Here is an 18,075-nt window from a genome sequence, read left to right on the forward strand (position 1 = left end):
TTAGCTCAGGCAAAAATTCTCACAGATTTCAAGCTTGTAAGGTTAAAATCAGTGAGCCTTTAAATCAAAGCATTTGCCTTTTAGAAAACATTGTATTAAATGTAGACATTCAAAACATTAGAATATTGACAATGGGTTTCCAAAATAATGCAAGAGAACTCCCCCAAGAGATCGATGGGAAGATTATTGGTCTCTTAATTTGTCTATAAATCTCAATGTGTCAAACAAATACTATATTTTAGCACTTGACTACTTATTAATATAAAATCTTAGCAAGGTAAATTAAATTCCCTATAAATTTTTTTATCAACTCAGAAACACTATTTTTTAGGCTGTTAAATGCCCTTAAGTTCTTTAAGTAACAGCCCCAGTTCAGCCTTGCTGAGATCTGCTAAGGCCTAGAGGGTTGACTTTTATTCTGAGGTCCAGCCTCCCAAGGCCAACCACTGAGAATATCTGCAAAACAAGAATAGTTATTTCAGGGTGCCTGGGTGGCTCAGTGGGTTAAGCCGCTGCCTTCGGCTCAGGTCATGATCTCAGGGTCCTGGGATCGAGTCCCGCATCGGGCTCTCTGCTCAGCAGGGAGCCTGCTTCCTCCTCTCTCTCTCTCTCTGCCTGCCTCTCTGCCTACTCGTGATCTCTGTCTGTCAAATAAATAAATAAAATCTTTAAAAAAAAAAAATAAAAAAAAAAATAAAAAAAAAAAAGAATAGTTATTTCAGTACAGTCAATAATAATAACAACTTTATATGGTCACCATACTTATTGTGGTGAACATTTCATACTGTATGTCATTGTCAAATCACTACGTTGTATACCTGAAATTAATGTAGTATTATATGTCAACTATACTTCAATTAAACATTTTTAAAAAGTAAAAAACTGCTTATTTCATACTGTAAAATTCCCATTGGCCCCCAGAGGCATCTAACGTACTTTAAAATATTAACAACAACAAATTTCACCAAACCAATTAAACAATGGCACTTTAATAAAGTGGCACTTGTCTTATGAGAAATGAAGAACTTCTTGAACATGAACCTAAATTCCAGTGTCCTGAGGGAGGGGGTTAAAAACTATGGAAAAGAGGGGCACCTGGGTGGCTCAGTGGGTTAAGCCACTGCCTTCAGCTCAGGTCATGATCTCAGGGTCCTGGAATCAAGTCCCACATTAGGCTCTCTGCTCAGCAGGGAGCCTGCTTCCCTCTCTCTCTCTCTCTCTGCCTGCCTCTGCCTACTTGTGATCTCTGTTTGTCAAAAAACTAAATAAAATCTTTAAAAAAAAAAAAAAAACAACTATGGAAAAGAGAAACATACCTCTGCCTCACAAAGGGATTTCCTAGGGAGAGTGTCCTGAAGAGGCACAACACTGATCTGAAAGGGACCATGATGACCTAAAACAGCCATGGCTGTATCATTTTCAAACCAGGCCATACCCTCTGATAGTCAGTCTGACTTTCACATTGTCCACATCCTCTCAATGCAGCTTGTTAATAAATAACCTGTTAAAACAAGTGACAAATGTATGCCAATACTTGTTGGGATGACAAGAGAAAAAAACCTTTTCTCTCTTAGTAATACACACATTAAGTGATATAACTAACTCTTGGGCTTATTTTTTAATCTTCAGAATAACATTCTCGAGCAAAGACAATTTTTGGATAAACGATGCTTCTGGCCTACCTCCTAATTATACTTCAGTAGATTTACACATAATCAAAGGCCAAGTCCTTCACACAAAGAGGGTCTTACCTGTGAGAAGTTCAGCCCATTCAGTGGATGGCACTGCTCTTCTACCTTTTCCACAGCCCCAGTCTGCTTCCTCAGCCGCTCAGCCTCCTGCGCAAGGTACAGGTCTAAGACAGGCACCCCACGGGACTTAATGTCCACTTCCGTCAGGGAGTTGACCATAAGCATCACCCAGATGGGCCTCTTCCGCTCCCAGTTCCCCGCAATGGCATTGAAGAGGTAGTCGGCATAGAGGCCTTTGCCACGCTGGTCCGGCGTCATCCATGAGGGCATCATGAGCTTGACATACTCTAGGTGCCGCTTGAGGCGGCAGTAGATGTCCCGGGGGAGCACGTCCTGGAGGTTCTCTCCCTGTGGCAGCATCTGACAGCTAGTGAGGGCTGAGATTGTGTAGGGGTCAGTGAGGTCCAGCTCGAAGTACACAATGCTGCTCTGCTGAAAAGCTTCCTTGGAGTTGTCTGGGATGAAGTCCCAAACCCGCGTGTACGGAACATGGATCGTGCCAAAGAAGTAAGATGGCGGGTCTCGCTTTATGGTCCACAAGAAGGAATTCAATTCAGTTTGCTGAAAGGAAGAGAAAGGACATTAAGGTATTATATGGAGGATCAGAAACCTGACAGGAGAAAACGAAGAGGACAGACAGGCCACACTGCAGGAGAAAGATGATTAAAGTACGATTTAGACTTCTGAGTCCAGGTAGATTCACCTGACAGCAGCAGGAGTCCTTGAGGCAGCATTTTCCCCTTTTCCACCAAAATGCTGATTGAAGTGAAAAAAGTAATAGCAGCCCTTGAGTTTGCCCTAGTAATGAACTGGGCCTCGGCCAAAGCAGGGACTCTCAAGGGACTCCCAATGACACACCTGATAGAGATGGGGGGACACCTCTGGAGACCACTGGTACTTCCCAGGCAGGAAGACCGATGGTGTCTGCATCTTCAGATCTCGAATCCAACATTCCCAGAAGCAGTGGCTCTCAAGGGCCGCGCATTGTCTCCCAACAGCTACAGGCTGAGCAACGGTACCCATTTACCCAAGGGCAAGCCACAGTACCCTGAGGGTCTCAGTTTCAACAGCAGGCATTTAGGAAGTGTCTGTTTATTAAGAGACCCCGTACAAAGATGTGCACAAGGCAGCCCTCCAGGACTTCAAGTCTCAAGGTCAGACTCCTGAGGTGAACCATGCATCAAGCAGCCCAAAAATGTGATAATCCAGGTTTACAGAAAAGACATTTCTTTACAAAAAGAGCTTTAATTTGAGCAGCCCTTTAAATAATATGCTTTCCTGGATTGCAGAGTTTCAACTTACATTATTATTGTCTCTCATTATTATCTTTATTGTCATAGTTACGTTCTATAAAGTCACCACAAGCACTGAATTACCAAATAATGAACCACTGCTCCTAGGAGAAATGCAAGGGTTAGGTTCCTAAAAGCCTCTGGTTATAACTTTTTTTTTTAAAGATTTTATTTATTTATTTGACAGAGAGAGACCACAAGCAGGCAGAGAGGCAGGCAGAGAAAGAGAGAGGAGGAAGCAGGCTCTCCGCTGAGCAGAGAGCCCGATGAGGGGCTCCATTCCAGGACTCCGAGACCATGACCCGAGCCGCAGGCACCAGCTTAACCCACTGAGCCACCCAGGCGCCCCTGGTTATAACATTTTCATTGACAGAGCAATGCTTCTGTTGAAAAGCATCATAGTGAGACGCATGGATGGCTCAGTGGGTTAAGCTGCTGCCTTCGGCTCAGGTCATGATCCAGGGTTCTGGAATTGAGTCCTGAATTGGGCTCCTTGCTCAGTGGGGAGCCTGCTTCTCTGCCTCTGCCTCCAAGTGCCACTCTGCCTGCTTGTGTTCTCTCTCTCTGACAAACAAATAAAATCTTTAAAAAGAAAAGAAAAGCTCATATTGTATACATGTGGCTAATTCACGAACACTGAACTCATGGCCAACAGCGCTACAACTCATGCCTGAACAAAGCTCGTCCAACCCAACCATTTTCTTCCTAAGGCACGTCACAGCCTCCTTGCGCTTAGGAACACTAGACGGTACCTGGGCTTGGTTATTTTAGACAGTGAGATCACCCACAAGCAGCACAAAAATGCAAAAAACATAGTATTCAGCAGACCACTGAAAGAACACTTGTTCACCTGTTATTTGTTGGGAGCTGAAACAAAGTGCGGCATTGATTTATTTGACCCCAGCTGGGAGTGTATGCATCGGGGGCCTCAAATTTTTCCAGTCCTGGAAATGGCTACACATGACCATGATCGTGCCACAAGCATTGGGGTTACAAATCAATTTTAGCAGGCAGGCCAATTCACAAATGGTTTCGAAATCCACAAAGAATGAGGATCAGCAGTATTTGCATTTGTGTGTTAATGGTTTCAGTAAGAGGCAGCTACCTATTTTCCAGTGAAGAGTTACAAAGAATCTTAAAATCTAAGACAAAAGCTGGCTGACGCAGGGGCCTCATTCTCGCAGCCTTTAACCTTTTCTTCTCCTGCCCTCTGGCCACCCTCCACAAAAGGACCTTCTGACCACTCAGACGAGGACAGAGGACGCAAGGGCTGGGCATGAGGTAACAGTGGGGGACAGTTGGCAGCAAACAGGTTCATAGCTCTGGATAAACACTATTGCCTAAGCAGCCTGAGCCAGTCATGGCCACAGGGGGAGCAGGCCTAGCGCTCCAGAACAGGTTTTTCAAAAACAACTAAAAATCTTCAGTTTAAATAAAAGATTCCAGTTGAAGGGGTGCCTGGGTGGCTCAGTTGATGAAGCATCTGCCTTCAGTTCAGATCATGATCTTGGGGTCCTGGAACGGAGTCACGCATCCAGCTCCCTGCTCAGCAGGAAGTGTGCTTCTCCCTCTACTGCTCCCCCTGGATTCTGATCTTCCCCCACCATAAATTAATAAAACCTTAAAAAAGAAGAAGAAGAAAAAAGATTCTCTCTCCTTCTGCCCCTCCCAGCTTCCACACTCACTAAAAAAAAAAAAAAAAAAAAAAAAAAAAAATCCAGTTGGAGTATGTTGCCCCCATTTTCTTAAATGCCATCCAAGCCAAACAGAACATATCTCACTAGCCCTAGTCCCCAGCCTGTGGCCTTGGTTGGTTGGTTGTTTTTTTAAGTATTTAAGTTACAGTTCTGCTCACACACACACCTTTTCAAGACTGCACTAATTGGTAACAAGAGTCTAAATTCTGCTTGTCTCAGCTACCTCCCTGAGATTTTTAAAAGCCACTTCATTTCTCTGTACCTCAGATTCCCCATCTTTATTTATTTATTTTTTAATATTTTATTTATTTGACAGAGAGAAATACAACTAGGCATAGAGGCAGGCAGAGAGAGAGGAGGAAGCTGGCTCCCTGCGGAGCAGAGAGCCTGATGTGGGGCTCGATTCCAGAACCCCGGAATCATGACCTGAGCCAAAGGCAGAGGCTTTAACCCACTGAGCCACCCAGGCACCCTTTTTTCTTTTCTTTTCTTTTTTTTAAAATATAGATTCCCCATCTTTAAAAGTTAGATAATATCTGCCACAGGTTATGGGAATAAACAAACTAGGCAGGTAATTGTTAAATGAATGAAAAATGAAAGAAAGAATGTATTTTTTAAACTTATTAACGATTGAATTGATATTAAGAGATGAATCAAATCCAGGGTCTCTAGCCAGCCTTCTGGCATCCTTTTAGGGAGTAATGACTCTCCCCAAGGTTATTTAAATACATCAAAAAGTCAAACTGAAACTCTGTCTAAAACAATGGTTGCCAAGGCTAATTAAGCAGTCAAATGACTCATTGTTAAAATTAAATCGAGCTGATAGAAAAACACTGGTTAACCAGATGCTACTCAAAAGCTGAGACTGACAGTTACACTTTGGTTCGTTTAAAATGGGTCACAAAATGAGTACCTGTAAAGGCAACTCATTCGGTCTAGGTGGTCTTTGAGGCAGAGGTTGAGTTTGGTTTATTCATTTTATGGGGAAGAGTTGCTCACTGAAGGGCCCTGGGAGTGCTATGACGGGGCATCCCAGACCAATGGACAGGATCTGCTCACACACGTTCCACATAGTCCACCAACTGGGACTCCACAGCCTCCAACTGGGAGACACGGCAAAGAGCTAAAATGCTATTATTAAACCCATGGGCACCTAACTCGTCGTCATCTACCAGGAGACTGTGATATCAGACTAATATATTCCCAGGAAAAGGCAACCCCTACTGCAGGGTCGTGGTCAAGGGTTGGGGGATGAGCAGAGCGGGAGGTGTGGTTTCCTTTCACTTGGATTTGGGTTTGTTTTTCCCCAATACTTTTTTTTTTTTTTTTTTTTTTAATTTACTTGACAGACAGAGATTCACAAGTAGGCAGAGAGGCAGGCAGAGAGAGAGGAAGGAAAGCAGGCTCCTGCTGGACAGAGAGCCCGATGCGGGGCTCGATCCCAGAACCCTGGGATCATGACCTGAGCCGAAAGCAGAGGCTTAACCCACTGAGCCACCCAGGCGCCCCTCCCCAATACTCTTAATCACCCTAAACTCTCATCCTATCTCAAAATACCTATACTTCTCTTCAGTTTTTTAATATTTATTTATTTACTTCAGAGACAGCGAGAGAGTGAGAACAAGCAGGGGAAGGGGCAGAGGAGAGGAAGAAACAGACTCCCCACCAAGCAGGGAGCCTGATAAGAGACTTGATCCCAGGACCCCAGGATCATGACCTGAGCCAAAGACAGAGGCTTAACCCACTGAGCCCCCCGGCTCATCTTTACACTGCCTTTAAACAAAATCTGTTCAACTCTATGTATCCATTTTTATTTAATTACTTATTTCTTCCTTTTCAATTAGTATTAGTCTAGCAATGGAGTCGTTTTACAGTCTTTTTGCTGAAAACTGCTCATATTTAAAAAAAAAAAAAAAACACACACACACACAAAAAACAAGACTCACGTCCTGGCATCCAGCCACATAATAACAGTAATGACACCAAGAACAGCCAGCTGTTCTGAAATGTTCACTGTGCACCAGGGACCATTCAAGCATTGCACACGAATGCTCCTACTTCATTTGTTCAATTTGCATTTATTCCACAACTATTTACTGGGTGTCAGGGACTGTTGTAGGCATGAGATACTGGGGTATTCTAGGGCACTAGAAGTATAAGCAAATAAAAAACAAACCCCGCCTCAGGTATGTCAATGATATCTGTTGTAAAAAATATGAAAGCAGAAAAGGGAACAGGGAATACTGGTGAAGGAGAGATTCAGCCTTAAATAAGGTGAACGAAATCACAGAATGTCTGGTAGGAGATTCAGGCCTTGCTGTGAAGGCAGGTGAAAGGGCAAACCAGGGGGATATCTGAAAAAGTATTCCATCCAGGAGGAAGGAACAGCAGTGCAAAGGCCCCAAGGCAGAAAGGTTCCAGCAAGGATGCCATCCTAACTACGGCAGGATGAGTGAAGAGGAAAGCAGGAAGAAAGGTCAGAGAGGTGAGCATGGCCAGGCCACACTGGAGCTACAGCAGGTTTCTGTGAGAAGAGCAACACAAGCCAACCAAATGCGTGAACAGGACTGCTCTGACGGCCGTCAGTGGACTACGGAGGGATGAGGACAGATGCAAGAAAGTCAGTTAGGAAGTTACCAAAGGGATCCAAGAGAGAAAACAGAGTTGTAGTGACAGAATTGAGATGTGATCAGGTTCTGGGTGTATTTTAGAAGCTAGAGTTAATAGGACTTGCTGATGAATCAATGTTAATTAAAAGGAGGAAGAAGCTGCCATCGACTGAGAGAAAGGAGGGAGGGGGTGGAACAGGAGCAGAGGGGAAGGTCAGAAGTCTGGCTTGGGCCCTGCTGAGTGGAGATGTCCAGTAAACCACCAAGTGGGGAAGCTGAGCTGCAGGAGTCCGGACTTTGGGAGAGGCCTGGGCCACAGATAAACACGAGGTACGGCCACCATTTAGATGTTATTTAGAGTCAAGGGACTGAATAAGATTTCCAAGGGACTGTGTATCAATTAGGAAAGAAAAGGTCTAGAGATGATCTCACCTTGCAAAGTCAAGGGAAAGAAGAGCAGCCAGCGAAAGAGAATGAGAGAAGTGACAGTCGTGGTCGCAGAGAAAATCGAAAGGGTAGGAAGGCAAGTGAAGACAGCGCTTCAAGGAGGAGAACTTGAGCAAGGGGCTCAGTGTGGCTGGTGCCACACAAGGATTTGAGAACTGGCTTCTGGATGGAGCAACACTGAGGACACTGGTGACCGAAACAAGAAGAGTTTTGGTGGCATGCTGGGGATGAAAGCCTGCCAGGCACCCCCCCATTCAGGACTGAATCAGAAGAAAGGCAGTTGAGAAGATACACCATTAATTAAGACACTGGCCATTTCCACATGCGGAAATTGAGATCTTGAGAGAATTATGATGTGATCCAAGGTCCCAGAACTGCTGAGTGGGTTTGAAGCCAGGCAGGTTGGCTCCTGAATCCTGGGTTTTGTTTTGTTTTTTAAGATTTTTATTTATTTATTTGACAGAGAGGTAGGCAGAGAGGCAGAGGGAGAGAGAGAAAAAGAGGGAAGTAGGGCCCCTGCTGAGCCGAGAGCCCGATGTGGGACTCGATCCCAGGACCCCGGGATCATGACCTGAGCCGAAGGCAGCGGCTTAACCCACTGAGCCACCCAGGCGCCCGAATCCTGAGTTTAAAACACCACAAGATGCCACCTTAAGATGGAACACACTATACTCCTGACTCAGCGTCCTCTTTCCATGGATACGCTAGTAGGCATGTGGCTGCTTAGGAGCGCTTCCTAACTGAAGAAAAGGCTCTGTCCAGGTCCCCTTCCCTTAGCCCCATGACCCACCCACCCCCCAAATAAATCCACACCACCACTCTTTTTTTTAAGATTTTATTTACTTATTTGAGAGAAAGAAAATGAGCCAAGGGTCGTAGAGGGGAGGCAGAGGGAGAGAGGGAAAGAGAGAACCTCAAGCCAGCTCTGCGCTGAGCATGAAACCTGACAGGGCTCAATTTCACGACCCTGAGATCACAACTTGAGCTGAACTCAAGAGTCGGACACTATAACTGACTGAGCTACCCAAGCGCCCCCACACCATTTTTAAATCTCCAAAATGCCACCTTTTCCCACTCTGTCTTTTCAAAATAACACAATTTGGGGAAGCTTCCCACTTTTTTAAGCCAGGGGTCTTAAAGAGTTTTTAAAGAAGTGTTCCTCATCTTGGAGAGCTAGCTTCTTCAATAAATGGAGCTCTGCTCATCCCTCACAGCACCAGCAGTCCCTTCCTGGGGCCACTGACAGTGCCCTCTCAGGCAGGGGTGCTTTGGGGAGAGCATCAACTGGAAGAAAGTCTTCAGGGCTTCTGATCTGGGACCTCTCCCCTTGACCTGCCCACCAGCAAGCCCCCAGGCCGCTGCATTGGTCCTAGGGGTGCAACTGCCCCCGCCGCCCTTATACTCAGGGATGGGGCTGTTTCGTCTCCACAAAAGGAAAAGAACAAAATTGTTCTACCACCCCCATTTCAGTGTAACTGCGGCTACCACATGCTACTAGTTGAAGCCTCGTGTTTTAATATTTCATTGAAGGATGGGCACCTGGGTGGCTCAGTGGGTTAAGCATCTGCCTTCGACTCGGGTTATGATCCTGGGGTCCTGGAATCGAGTCCTGCATTGGGCTCCTTGCTTAGCAGGGACCCGGCTTCTCCCTCTGCCTGACGCTCCCCCTGCTTGTGCTTGCTCTCTCTCTCTCTCTGTTTGTCAAATAGATTAAAAAAAAAAAACTTTAAAAAAAAACCGTTATTACTGATTAGAATAAAAACTTAATACCATAAACACACGTCCTTCTGAACCTTGCTGCAACTGGCCTGGAAGAAAAAAGACACAGCCATGGATGACAAGCGCAAGAAGCTACAAGCTCTGTCCGCTAAGTCACTGGCGATTTTAAACCATGTATCTTTAATCCATGCAATGAAACAAAGGAGCTCAATGGCAACTTGTGCAATGTGGGCTAAGTCCCTTAGCGGCTGCACCCCTGAGCTCCTTCCATCCCAGCCTCCTGGGGCCTGTGATAACCGCACTTTTCCAAAAGTACTCTTCGGCAGACCAATTAGAATGATACCAAAGTGAGTTGGCTTCCGTTAACAGCCCTCATTCAACAAATATTTATTGAGCATCTACTGTGCCCAAGCACTCTTCTAAGCACTGGGGACGAAGCAAGCCAAACAAACAAAAATTCCTACCGTTATGAAGATTACATGGTGTGTGGGGCGGGGCAGGGTGGGGGGAGTGTGGAGTGAGTAGGAGAGCAAACAAATTTTTATCAGTTAAGTGCTCCGGAAAAAAATAAAGCAGGAAAGGCAGATAGGAGTGCAGGTGGGTCAGGGGTTGACATAATCTTCAACAGACAATCAGGAAAGGTCTCTTTAAAGAGTTTGAGCAAAGACCGGATAGAAGTATAGGAGCAAGCATGTGGATATTTGTGGGAAGAAACAGCACCGGTGAAAGAACAGAGGCAGGAATAATAAAGAACACTCACTGAGTTCTGTGTGAGTGTAGATAAGGAAGAGATGACCCCCATGATGCTCAGCGCAAAATCTGCAGTATCTGCAGACAGATCAGCTTAGAAGACCTCTCTGTAATGATTAACGAAAGTGGACACCAAACCAGTTCTCAAATCGCAGAATGCTACCCAGTAAGCTGCTGCACTGGATTGGAGGCTGGATTCCCGAGCTTTGCTCTACAATCTCAAGACCCCAGCCTGGTGGGGGGGGGCACCCACCCGCAGCGTCCCCCACAGAGCAGGTCATACAGTCCTGCCGCTGACTGATCTGACCTCAGCAGGGGATAAGACAGTTTGCCCACGGAAAAGAACAGAGATTTCCCAAATGTGGTCCAGGGACCTGTGGCTGTCCCCAAGACCCCTCCAAGCAGTGTGCAAGGTCAGAACTATTTCAACAATAATGCTAAGATATTTTCCTCTCATGCTCTCATTCTCTCACAAGCTTATACAGACTTTTCTAGAGGTTACATGTGTGGGATAATATCACTGCTTTGAAGATGAAGGGCGTGTGTCCTTACTAAAACTTCCATTAACCCACATGCATAAAGGCTCTTTGGAGTCCTCAGCACTTTTTTAGATCGTAGAGCGGTCCTGGGACCAAAAAAGTTTGAGAACTGCGAGAGTAAAAAGGCCATGGAGAGGGGTTCAAGAATCAAGAGAAACAGAGACTTTACCAAGACTCACTCGTCAGACTATAATTACGAGTGGATTTGCAGCAGTGAAAAACGTTTGCTTTCACAGGAAAGGATAGACTGCTTTGTAGACCAAGGGCGCAGCTGTCCTCCGGTGTTTGAAACTTTCTCCCTGCTGCGGACTTCCTCTCCAGCCACTGCGCCTCCCGCCTTCCTAGAGGGAGACCCTCCGCAAGTACGCAGCCCAGGACGCGTCAGGGAACTCAGTGTGACTTTCCGCTCAGCCCCGTAAGCCAGAAAGGCTCAATTAGGTCTCCCTCTCCTTTAGTGTGGTTAGGACGATGAATAAAATTACCACGGTGACAGGGCCCACGATGCTCCGCAGGTGTCACCGAAGGTGGGCCGACCTAAGGTCCGAGGGTCTAGTATCACCCTCCTCAACTCCAGAGATCCGGAGATCAGACCCACCGAAACAAACACAGCCTTCACGGAGCTCGAAAGAACTGGAGAACGACAGAAAATTCGAGCCTAAGAAAACTAATCGGAAGAAGGAAACATTCATCTCGAAAGGGGGGCCAGCCTCGGAGACGCTAGACCTTCCAATTGCTGCTCGGCTTCTGCTCCTGGAGGGCTGGGTGAACCCGGGTAGGTCACCGGGACTCCCTCGCCCGGGATCCCTTCACCTGCAAGGCGCCGATGAGAATATCTAGGGAAGCGCCTGTGCGTGAACCAGAGGCTGTCAGATGCGGTTACTTCGCGAATGCGCTGTGTGACCTGGGGCGCAAAGGTCCCTCTCTGAGCCTCAGTTACCCCAGTCTCCCACATCGGTAAAACAAGGGGACTGACTTCAGCTCCCCCAAATCCCTTCTAACTCGGGTACTGAATATATGACGGTTAAGTCAAGCAGCTGCAGGTCGCTTTTACCATCTCGATAAGCGCAGGAGAAAGTAAACGCCGGGGAAGAGCGAGCAGAACAAACTTCCAAAGTCAATGTGCCACAGTCCCTGCACCTCTCGGTCTTCGAAGACTCCTCCGCCCGACGACCCGAAAGCCCGCGAAGCAGACGGGAGAGACCCAGGAGACCCCGCTGGGACTCTCTTTGGCTGCCCAGCCCAATGGCGAGGGCTGGGGACAGGGTCTCATGCGGCCGGGGGGCTTGCGCCCCCGCCAGAAAGGGGAACCCAGCAAGAAGGCGAGGCCGGGGGAGGTGGCTCGGGATCCGAGCGCGCGGTTCTTCGCGGGCCTGCGGGGGTAACGCGGGGAAGCCGCCTCTCCCGCTCGAGACGCGCGCCTTACCTGGGGCTTGAGCTCGCAGTTGGCGGAGGCAGGCGCGCCGCGCCGCGGGTCTGCGCCCGTGGGCAGGAGGCAGAGGGTCGGCAGCAGGAACCAGCTCCAGGGACTCATCCTCCCCAGCGCGGCTCCGAGGCCCGGGACGCGGGGGGAAGGAGTAGGGCAGCAGGGACCGCGCAGCCCGGCTAGCCGGCGGCCGCGGAGCTGCGGACTAGCGGGGCGCCCGCCATAGCGCGCGGGGCTCGGGGGCTCGGGGGACCGGGAGCGCCGGCCTCCCCTTGCAGTTCGCGCGGCCGCCGGCGGGCGGGGCTGGGGCGAGCAGGGCCCTGGCAGCCACGTGGGGCGGGGCCCTGACCTCCCACCCCCACTCGCTCCCCTGTCCTTCAGCCCCGCGCGGAGGCGGCCGCGGGAGTCGCCGCCGCGCTGCTCCCGCCCAAACCCGTCCCAGGCCGCGGGCCACCGGCTGCGGCGTCCAGAGGGGAAAAGTGAAGTTGCAGCGCCGTCTCCCAGCCTCACGCCGAAATCCTATCGGCTCCTACCCGCGCGTCTGTATTTAGGCTTCCAGCTCTGAGGGTGGCCCTGGGTTGAAGGAGACAGTCCACAGAAACAAACGATAGGCTGTTTTTAAAGGAAAACTCATTTAAACAAAGGAAATGGCACAGAAGTTTTGTCTGCAAAAGAGAGGAATAGTCAGTGTGTGCATATACGCTTAAAAGTCCGGAACCGCAAAAGCCGGCCCTCCATTAGGTGTCCTCTTAAGGGATTTAGGGTAATAATATTAAGGATGTGAACACCAAACTCGGATTACTTCACAAATTAGATGAGAACATTGATGGAAAACATCATGTTTGATGCACATAGGAGGCCTCCAAAATGTTATTTGCTCCCTTTCTGCCCCAGAATTTTCAAGGGCCTTTTCACAGCACTGATCCTTCGGGGGGGCGGGGGGGAATTATCAAAGCACCTAGCGGTCTCCAGCCTCTGCCACCTCCTTCCCCAGGCCTGAGTGCACTGTACCAGCCCTTCTGTACAGCCCAGACTTACACGGGATCGCCTTCTGAGGGGTGTAGCGGGGGTTCTTAATTCCAAGTCGCTCCATTTTGAGACTCGGATAGAAACTGGAAGCAAAGGCGGGGAGGGGTTGGGGGGTTTTGGAGGGAGGCTCAGTGGCCCAGATTTACACACGATGGGAGGAGTGTTCTGAACCGCAGATGCCCATCTATAGCACTCCAGTGAAAAACCCCTGGCTTTAAAAAAGCCAAGCTCTTGGAGCTTTTGTTCCACAGGCGTCTAAGTCTCAGGTGTTTTTGTGAAATCGCTAAATCTTTACTGTTTGAAGTCTCAACGGGGATTTGCTTTCTGGAGTTGACTCTCGGGCCTTCAAACGGCCCCCTTTCAGCCACGCAGCAAACCTTGGAAAGTACAGCCTGTCCTGGTTTTGAGATTACCAGCACTGCCACCTACTGGCAAAAATAGTCTCTCTGGTTGTGAGATGAAAGCATCAAGAACTGTTACTGTTTCATACTCTTGCCTCCACTACAGATGAGGTCTCCACTCATCAACTGGGGCTAGAGGGAACAGGGGGAGAGAAAACGTGTGGCAAAATGAGACTGAGTTTGTTAATTTTCTCCTGTTTGCCTCTTCCCTCTTCCCTGATTCCTGCTTTTTATAATGTCCTTTTTTTTTTTTAATTTATTTGGCTCTTCTTTTTCTAGCTTCTTAGGGAGCAATGTAGGTCCTTAACTTTAAACCTTTCTTTTCTAATATAAGCATGTTAAAGCTATAAATTTCCCTCTAACCACTGCTTTAGCTGCTTTGGCCAGATTTTTGAAAAACTGTAATTTGATTATCATTCAGTTTGGAAAACTTTCCTTTTTTAGATTTTATTTATTTATTTATTTATTTGAGAAAGAGTTTGAGGGAGAGAGCGCAGGCAGAGGGAGCAGCAGAGGGAGAGGGAGAAGCAGACTCCCCACTGAGCAGGGAGCCTGCTGGGGGGGTTCAGTCTCAGGACCCCTAATATCATGACCTGAGTCAAAGGCAGACACTTAACCAACTGAGCCTCAAACACCCATGGAATACTTTCTAATCTCCCTGGTGACTTTTTTCTTTGACCATGGGTAGTTTAAAAGTATGTTGCTTAATTTTCAAATTATAGATTTTTCCTGATACCTTGTTATATATTTCTGATCTAACTCCACTATAATCTGAGAACATACCTTGTATGATTGCAATTACTTTATATTAATTGGGACTTGTTTATGGCCCAGGATATGATCATACACTGAATTTGAAAATGTCTAGTGTACGTACAATTTTGTTTGGTTCTAATATTGGGGGGGCTGTACAGTGGAGGCAAGAGTATGAAACAGTAACAGTTCTTGATGCTTTCATCTCACAACCAGAGAGACTATTTTTTCCTATTTAGTCAGATTCATTATTAAGTGAAATTTATTCTGTAAGATACTCAATGTCTATACATTCAATAGAATCACATCTACTTTATATACATTGTCTATACAGATGTTCCTGAGTGCCTATGACTTCACAGTGAGGCCCAGGCCTGGTGACAGGCAGGTGGGCATGACCGGGTCCCCACCTATCTTCTAGGCTGATTGGCCTTCCTGGCTTCCCCTTGGTGGTTAGCAAGGAGACGCTAAACGTCCCCCTAGCCTCCTTGCTGCCTATCCACGGTGTTTCTGGGTCCTTTCAATTCCTCACTTCAGTGTTGTTCTTGTATCCCATTGCCAACAACCTGGATGTTCCTAAACTGTTCCCTGCTTCTGTTTCTCCTTCATATACAGTTGATATGTCCTTCCTATGTCCACCTAGTTGTAAGTTCTTTTTGTGCCCCTAGCAATGGATTCTTGAATTTACACAAATCTGTGAGGCTTGTTCCCTTCACAACAGTCACCTGAGGAAATTATATGCTAGAGGCCTATTCATTTTTTTCCCCAAAATCAGATCTTCCCTCAGAAACAAAGTTTTCAGGGTACACAGAGGATTTTCTATGGCTTCCACCACACTTCTGTGCCTTTGTCTGGCCTCGCCTGGCCAGCCTGCTTTGACTAACCTGCAGCCATCGAACTCCTGATCACTTAACACACTGCACACTTCCCAAGGTGCTCAGAACAGCCCAGGTGTGGAGGGTAGGCCCCTAGATCCTGCCACCTGGTATTCACACCCTTGTTGAATTGCCTCCCTTTGAGTGTGAGCAGGACCTATGACTTGCTTCTCACCCATGGAAGGTGACAAAGATGATGGGATGTACATGATTCTTGGATGAGTTTACACAAGCACGTGGCACCAGTCTTGCTAGAGTCTCTCCATTGCCATCTTTGATGAAGCAAGCTGTCATGAATCCTACAGCCGTGAGGAAATGAATTCTGCCAGCAACCTGAGGGAGCTCGGGAGTGGATCCTTCCCCCAAGTAGAACCTCTGGTGAGAGCCCCATCCTGGGTAGCACTAGGCCTGCATGCAGCCTTGTGTTTCCCTACACAGACGACCCAGTTAAGCCACGCCTGAACTCCTGATCCAGGGAGGCTGTGAGTCACTAAATGGGTGCTGTTCTAACCCACTGGGTTCGTGATTAGTTACACAGCAACAGAAAACTCATACACCAGGTGAAACGGAGGGCCAGGAATTCCCAGGTGTTCCAGCCGGGAATTGTAGCATCAGTGTGTATGCTCAAAGGGAGTCACTAAAGACCCACTTCCAGCATGTCCAGGCCTACGGGCTCTAGGCATTCCCAAAGGGCCACCAGAGTTCTGCCACAGTCTCTTGGTCACCCAGTATTGGCACCAGAATTTGTAAGTGGGAAAGGGTAGTAATCATCCCACAGGTGCTTTCACTTAGCAAGTACGCTGTACCTAGATCCTGGGAAGGAGAGAACCTCCCCTGGCGCAGGGAGTGGTCTACCTTTATCTGTGAGGTCTTGGTGTTGCTACAAGATGGCAATATCCACAGCCAGGCCATGGTGGTTTCCTACTGAATGTTGTATATTGAACGTAAACAATTTCACAGTATATCAACAACTGACAAGGCCACTCTGAGACTGTGGTGGAGGAAGACAAAAACCAGATGACTTCATTATCATGTCTCCACACAGACAAGACATGAACCTTGTCCAAACCACAAAAAAGGAACAGACAGTCCCTGACCTGGCTAATGAGTGACTGCTGCTTCTCCCCCAGTCTGGGCTTCAGCCTTTATGATTTCCCCCCACCTTATAGACAAGAGGTTTTAAGATACTGTTCTGGGCTGAAATGCATCCCCCGATAAATCAAATGTTGAAACCCATACCCCGGTACTTTAGAATGTGATTGTATTTGAAGACAGGGTCTTTAAAGAAGTGATGAAAATGAGATGGTGACTGTAGGCTCAAATCCAGCCTGACAGCTGTCCTTGTAAGGGAAGAAAATTTGGGCACACAACAGAGAACCAGGGGCATGCAGGCCCAGAGGGACAGCTGTGTGAGGACACCACAAGAAGGCAGCCTTCTGCCAGCCAGGAAAGAGGCCTCTGGAGAAAACACAGCAGCTGACACCTTGATTTTGAACTTCTGGCCTTCAGACCTGTGAGAAAATCTATTGTTTAAGCAACCAAGTCTGTTTTGTTATGGGAACCTGAGCAAGCTATTACAGATGTTCAGTCAGAATTACACCTACTTCCTCAGAACACCCAATCGAGAGCTAAGCCCTGCTTCCTCGAACCTTCCTCCCACATCACCTAAAAAAAATAAATAAATAAAAATAAAAATCTGTAACAAGTCCTTCCCTCACCCTTTTACCGAGATGCCCCAGTTTCCCAAGGTACAAGCTTTTCCTCTCTCCAAAGAGCAGTAAGTCTACCTATTCAACTTCAGGTGTGTCCCTGGTGGTCTTTGGCTAACAGGCACTGATAACTGTTTGTCTACTTGGGGCAACTTCAGCCAGTCCCTAAGCCTCCCCTTTTGCTCCCGCTGGTCTTACATCAGAACATGGGGTGGTGGTTCTCTCCACATTGACATATTTTTACTCTCCTCCCTGCTCCTCCTCTCCTGCCTCTCCCCTTGCCACAGGAGCAAGGCTGCACCTGAGGTAAGTGGTGTCTCTCTCCTGGGAGCCTGGGAGTTGGTGCCTGTGTGACTGATTCCTAACAGAAAGGGCTGAACAGTATGTTGGGATGAACTGAGGCCTCTCAGGAGAGCACGGGAGCTAGAGGTCTGTTCATGTCAGCTAGCTTCTGGCTTCTGGCTTCTGGCTGCCTGCGGGGAATACGCAAGCAGAGGGAAAGGGCTGAATTGCAGCATGTCTGCAACAACTGGTTTTTTTCAGAGACGGAGGAAAGGAGAAGAAACTGGAGACAAGGAAACGGCAGAAGACTGCTGGGGGACGGGGACAAAGATGGCAGAGATGGCGGCCAGGGAATTTTTATTATATTTTACTCTTCATAAGCAATGGAAATGTCAAGAATTCCCATGAAACCTACCTTTCAGAGGTGGGTTTTGGGGTCTCCGACAGGGTAGCAATTGGCCTCAACAGGGCCCAGGAGGAGAGATTTCCAAAAGGGAACCAACTACACCCAAGTGGCTAAATATGTAATTTTTACTATGAATCTGAAGTAAACAAAACTATCCACATTTCTTAAAACATTTTATTTATTTATGAGAGAGATTGAGTGAGCAGGGGGAGGGACAGAGGGAGAGGGAGAACCAGACTCTCCGCTGAGCTGAGAACCTGAGGCCAGATGATCTCCAGATCATTTATTTATTTCTTTATTTATTTATCAGAGAGAGAAAGAGAGAGAGCGCAAAGGCAGACAGAATGGCAGGCAGAGGCAGAGGGAGAAGCAGGCTCTCCGCCAAACAAGGAG

At 47.5% G+C, this 18,075-nt stretch overlaps 1 protein-coding gene across 4 annotated transcripts in view; it reads right to left on the reverse strand.

Annotated features, from left to right (window-relative positions):
* TRABD2A (TraB domain containing 2A) overlaps positions 1-12,567 on the reverse strand; it is a 54,984-nt gene extending 42,417 nt beyond the window's left edge. Inside the window, exons 1-2 of one of the 4 annotated variants that reach the window (XM_032352624.1) lie at positions 12,228-12,563; positions 1,752-2,312 (exon numbers count right to left, since the gene is read on the reverse strand). In XM_032352624.1, coding sequence (XP_032208515.1) covers positions 1,752-2,312; positions 12,228-12,335 — 669 coding nt within the window. In that variant the 5' untranslated portion in view covers positions 12,336-12,563. Of the gene's footprint in view, positions 1-1,751; positions 2,313-12,227 lie in introns of all 4 variants that reach the window. The other 3 variants (XM_032352625.1, XM_032352626.1, XM_032352627.1) reach the window with 3 other exon arrangements.
* Positions 12,568-18,075: the final 5,508 nt, after the last annotated feature.

This window comes from Mustela erminea, chromosome 7 (genome assembly GCF_009829155.1).
Source record: "Mustela erminea isolate mMusErm1 chromosome 7, mMusErm1.Pri, whole genome shotgun sequence".
Classification (NCBI taxonomy): domain Eukaryota; kingdom Metazoa; phylum Chordata; class Mammalia; order Carnivora; family Mustelidae; genus Mustela; species Mustela erminea.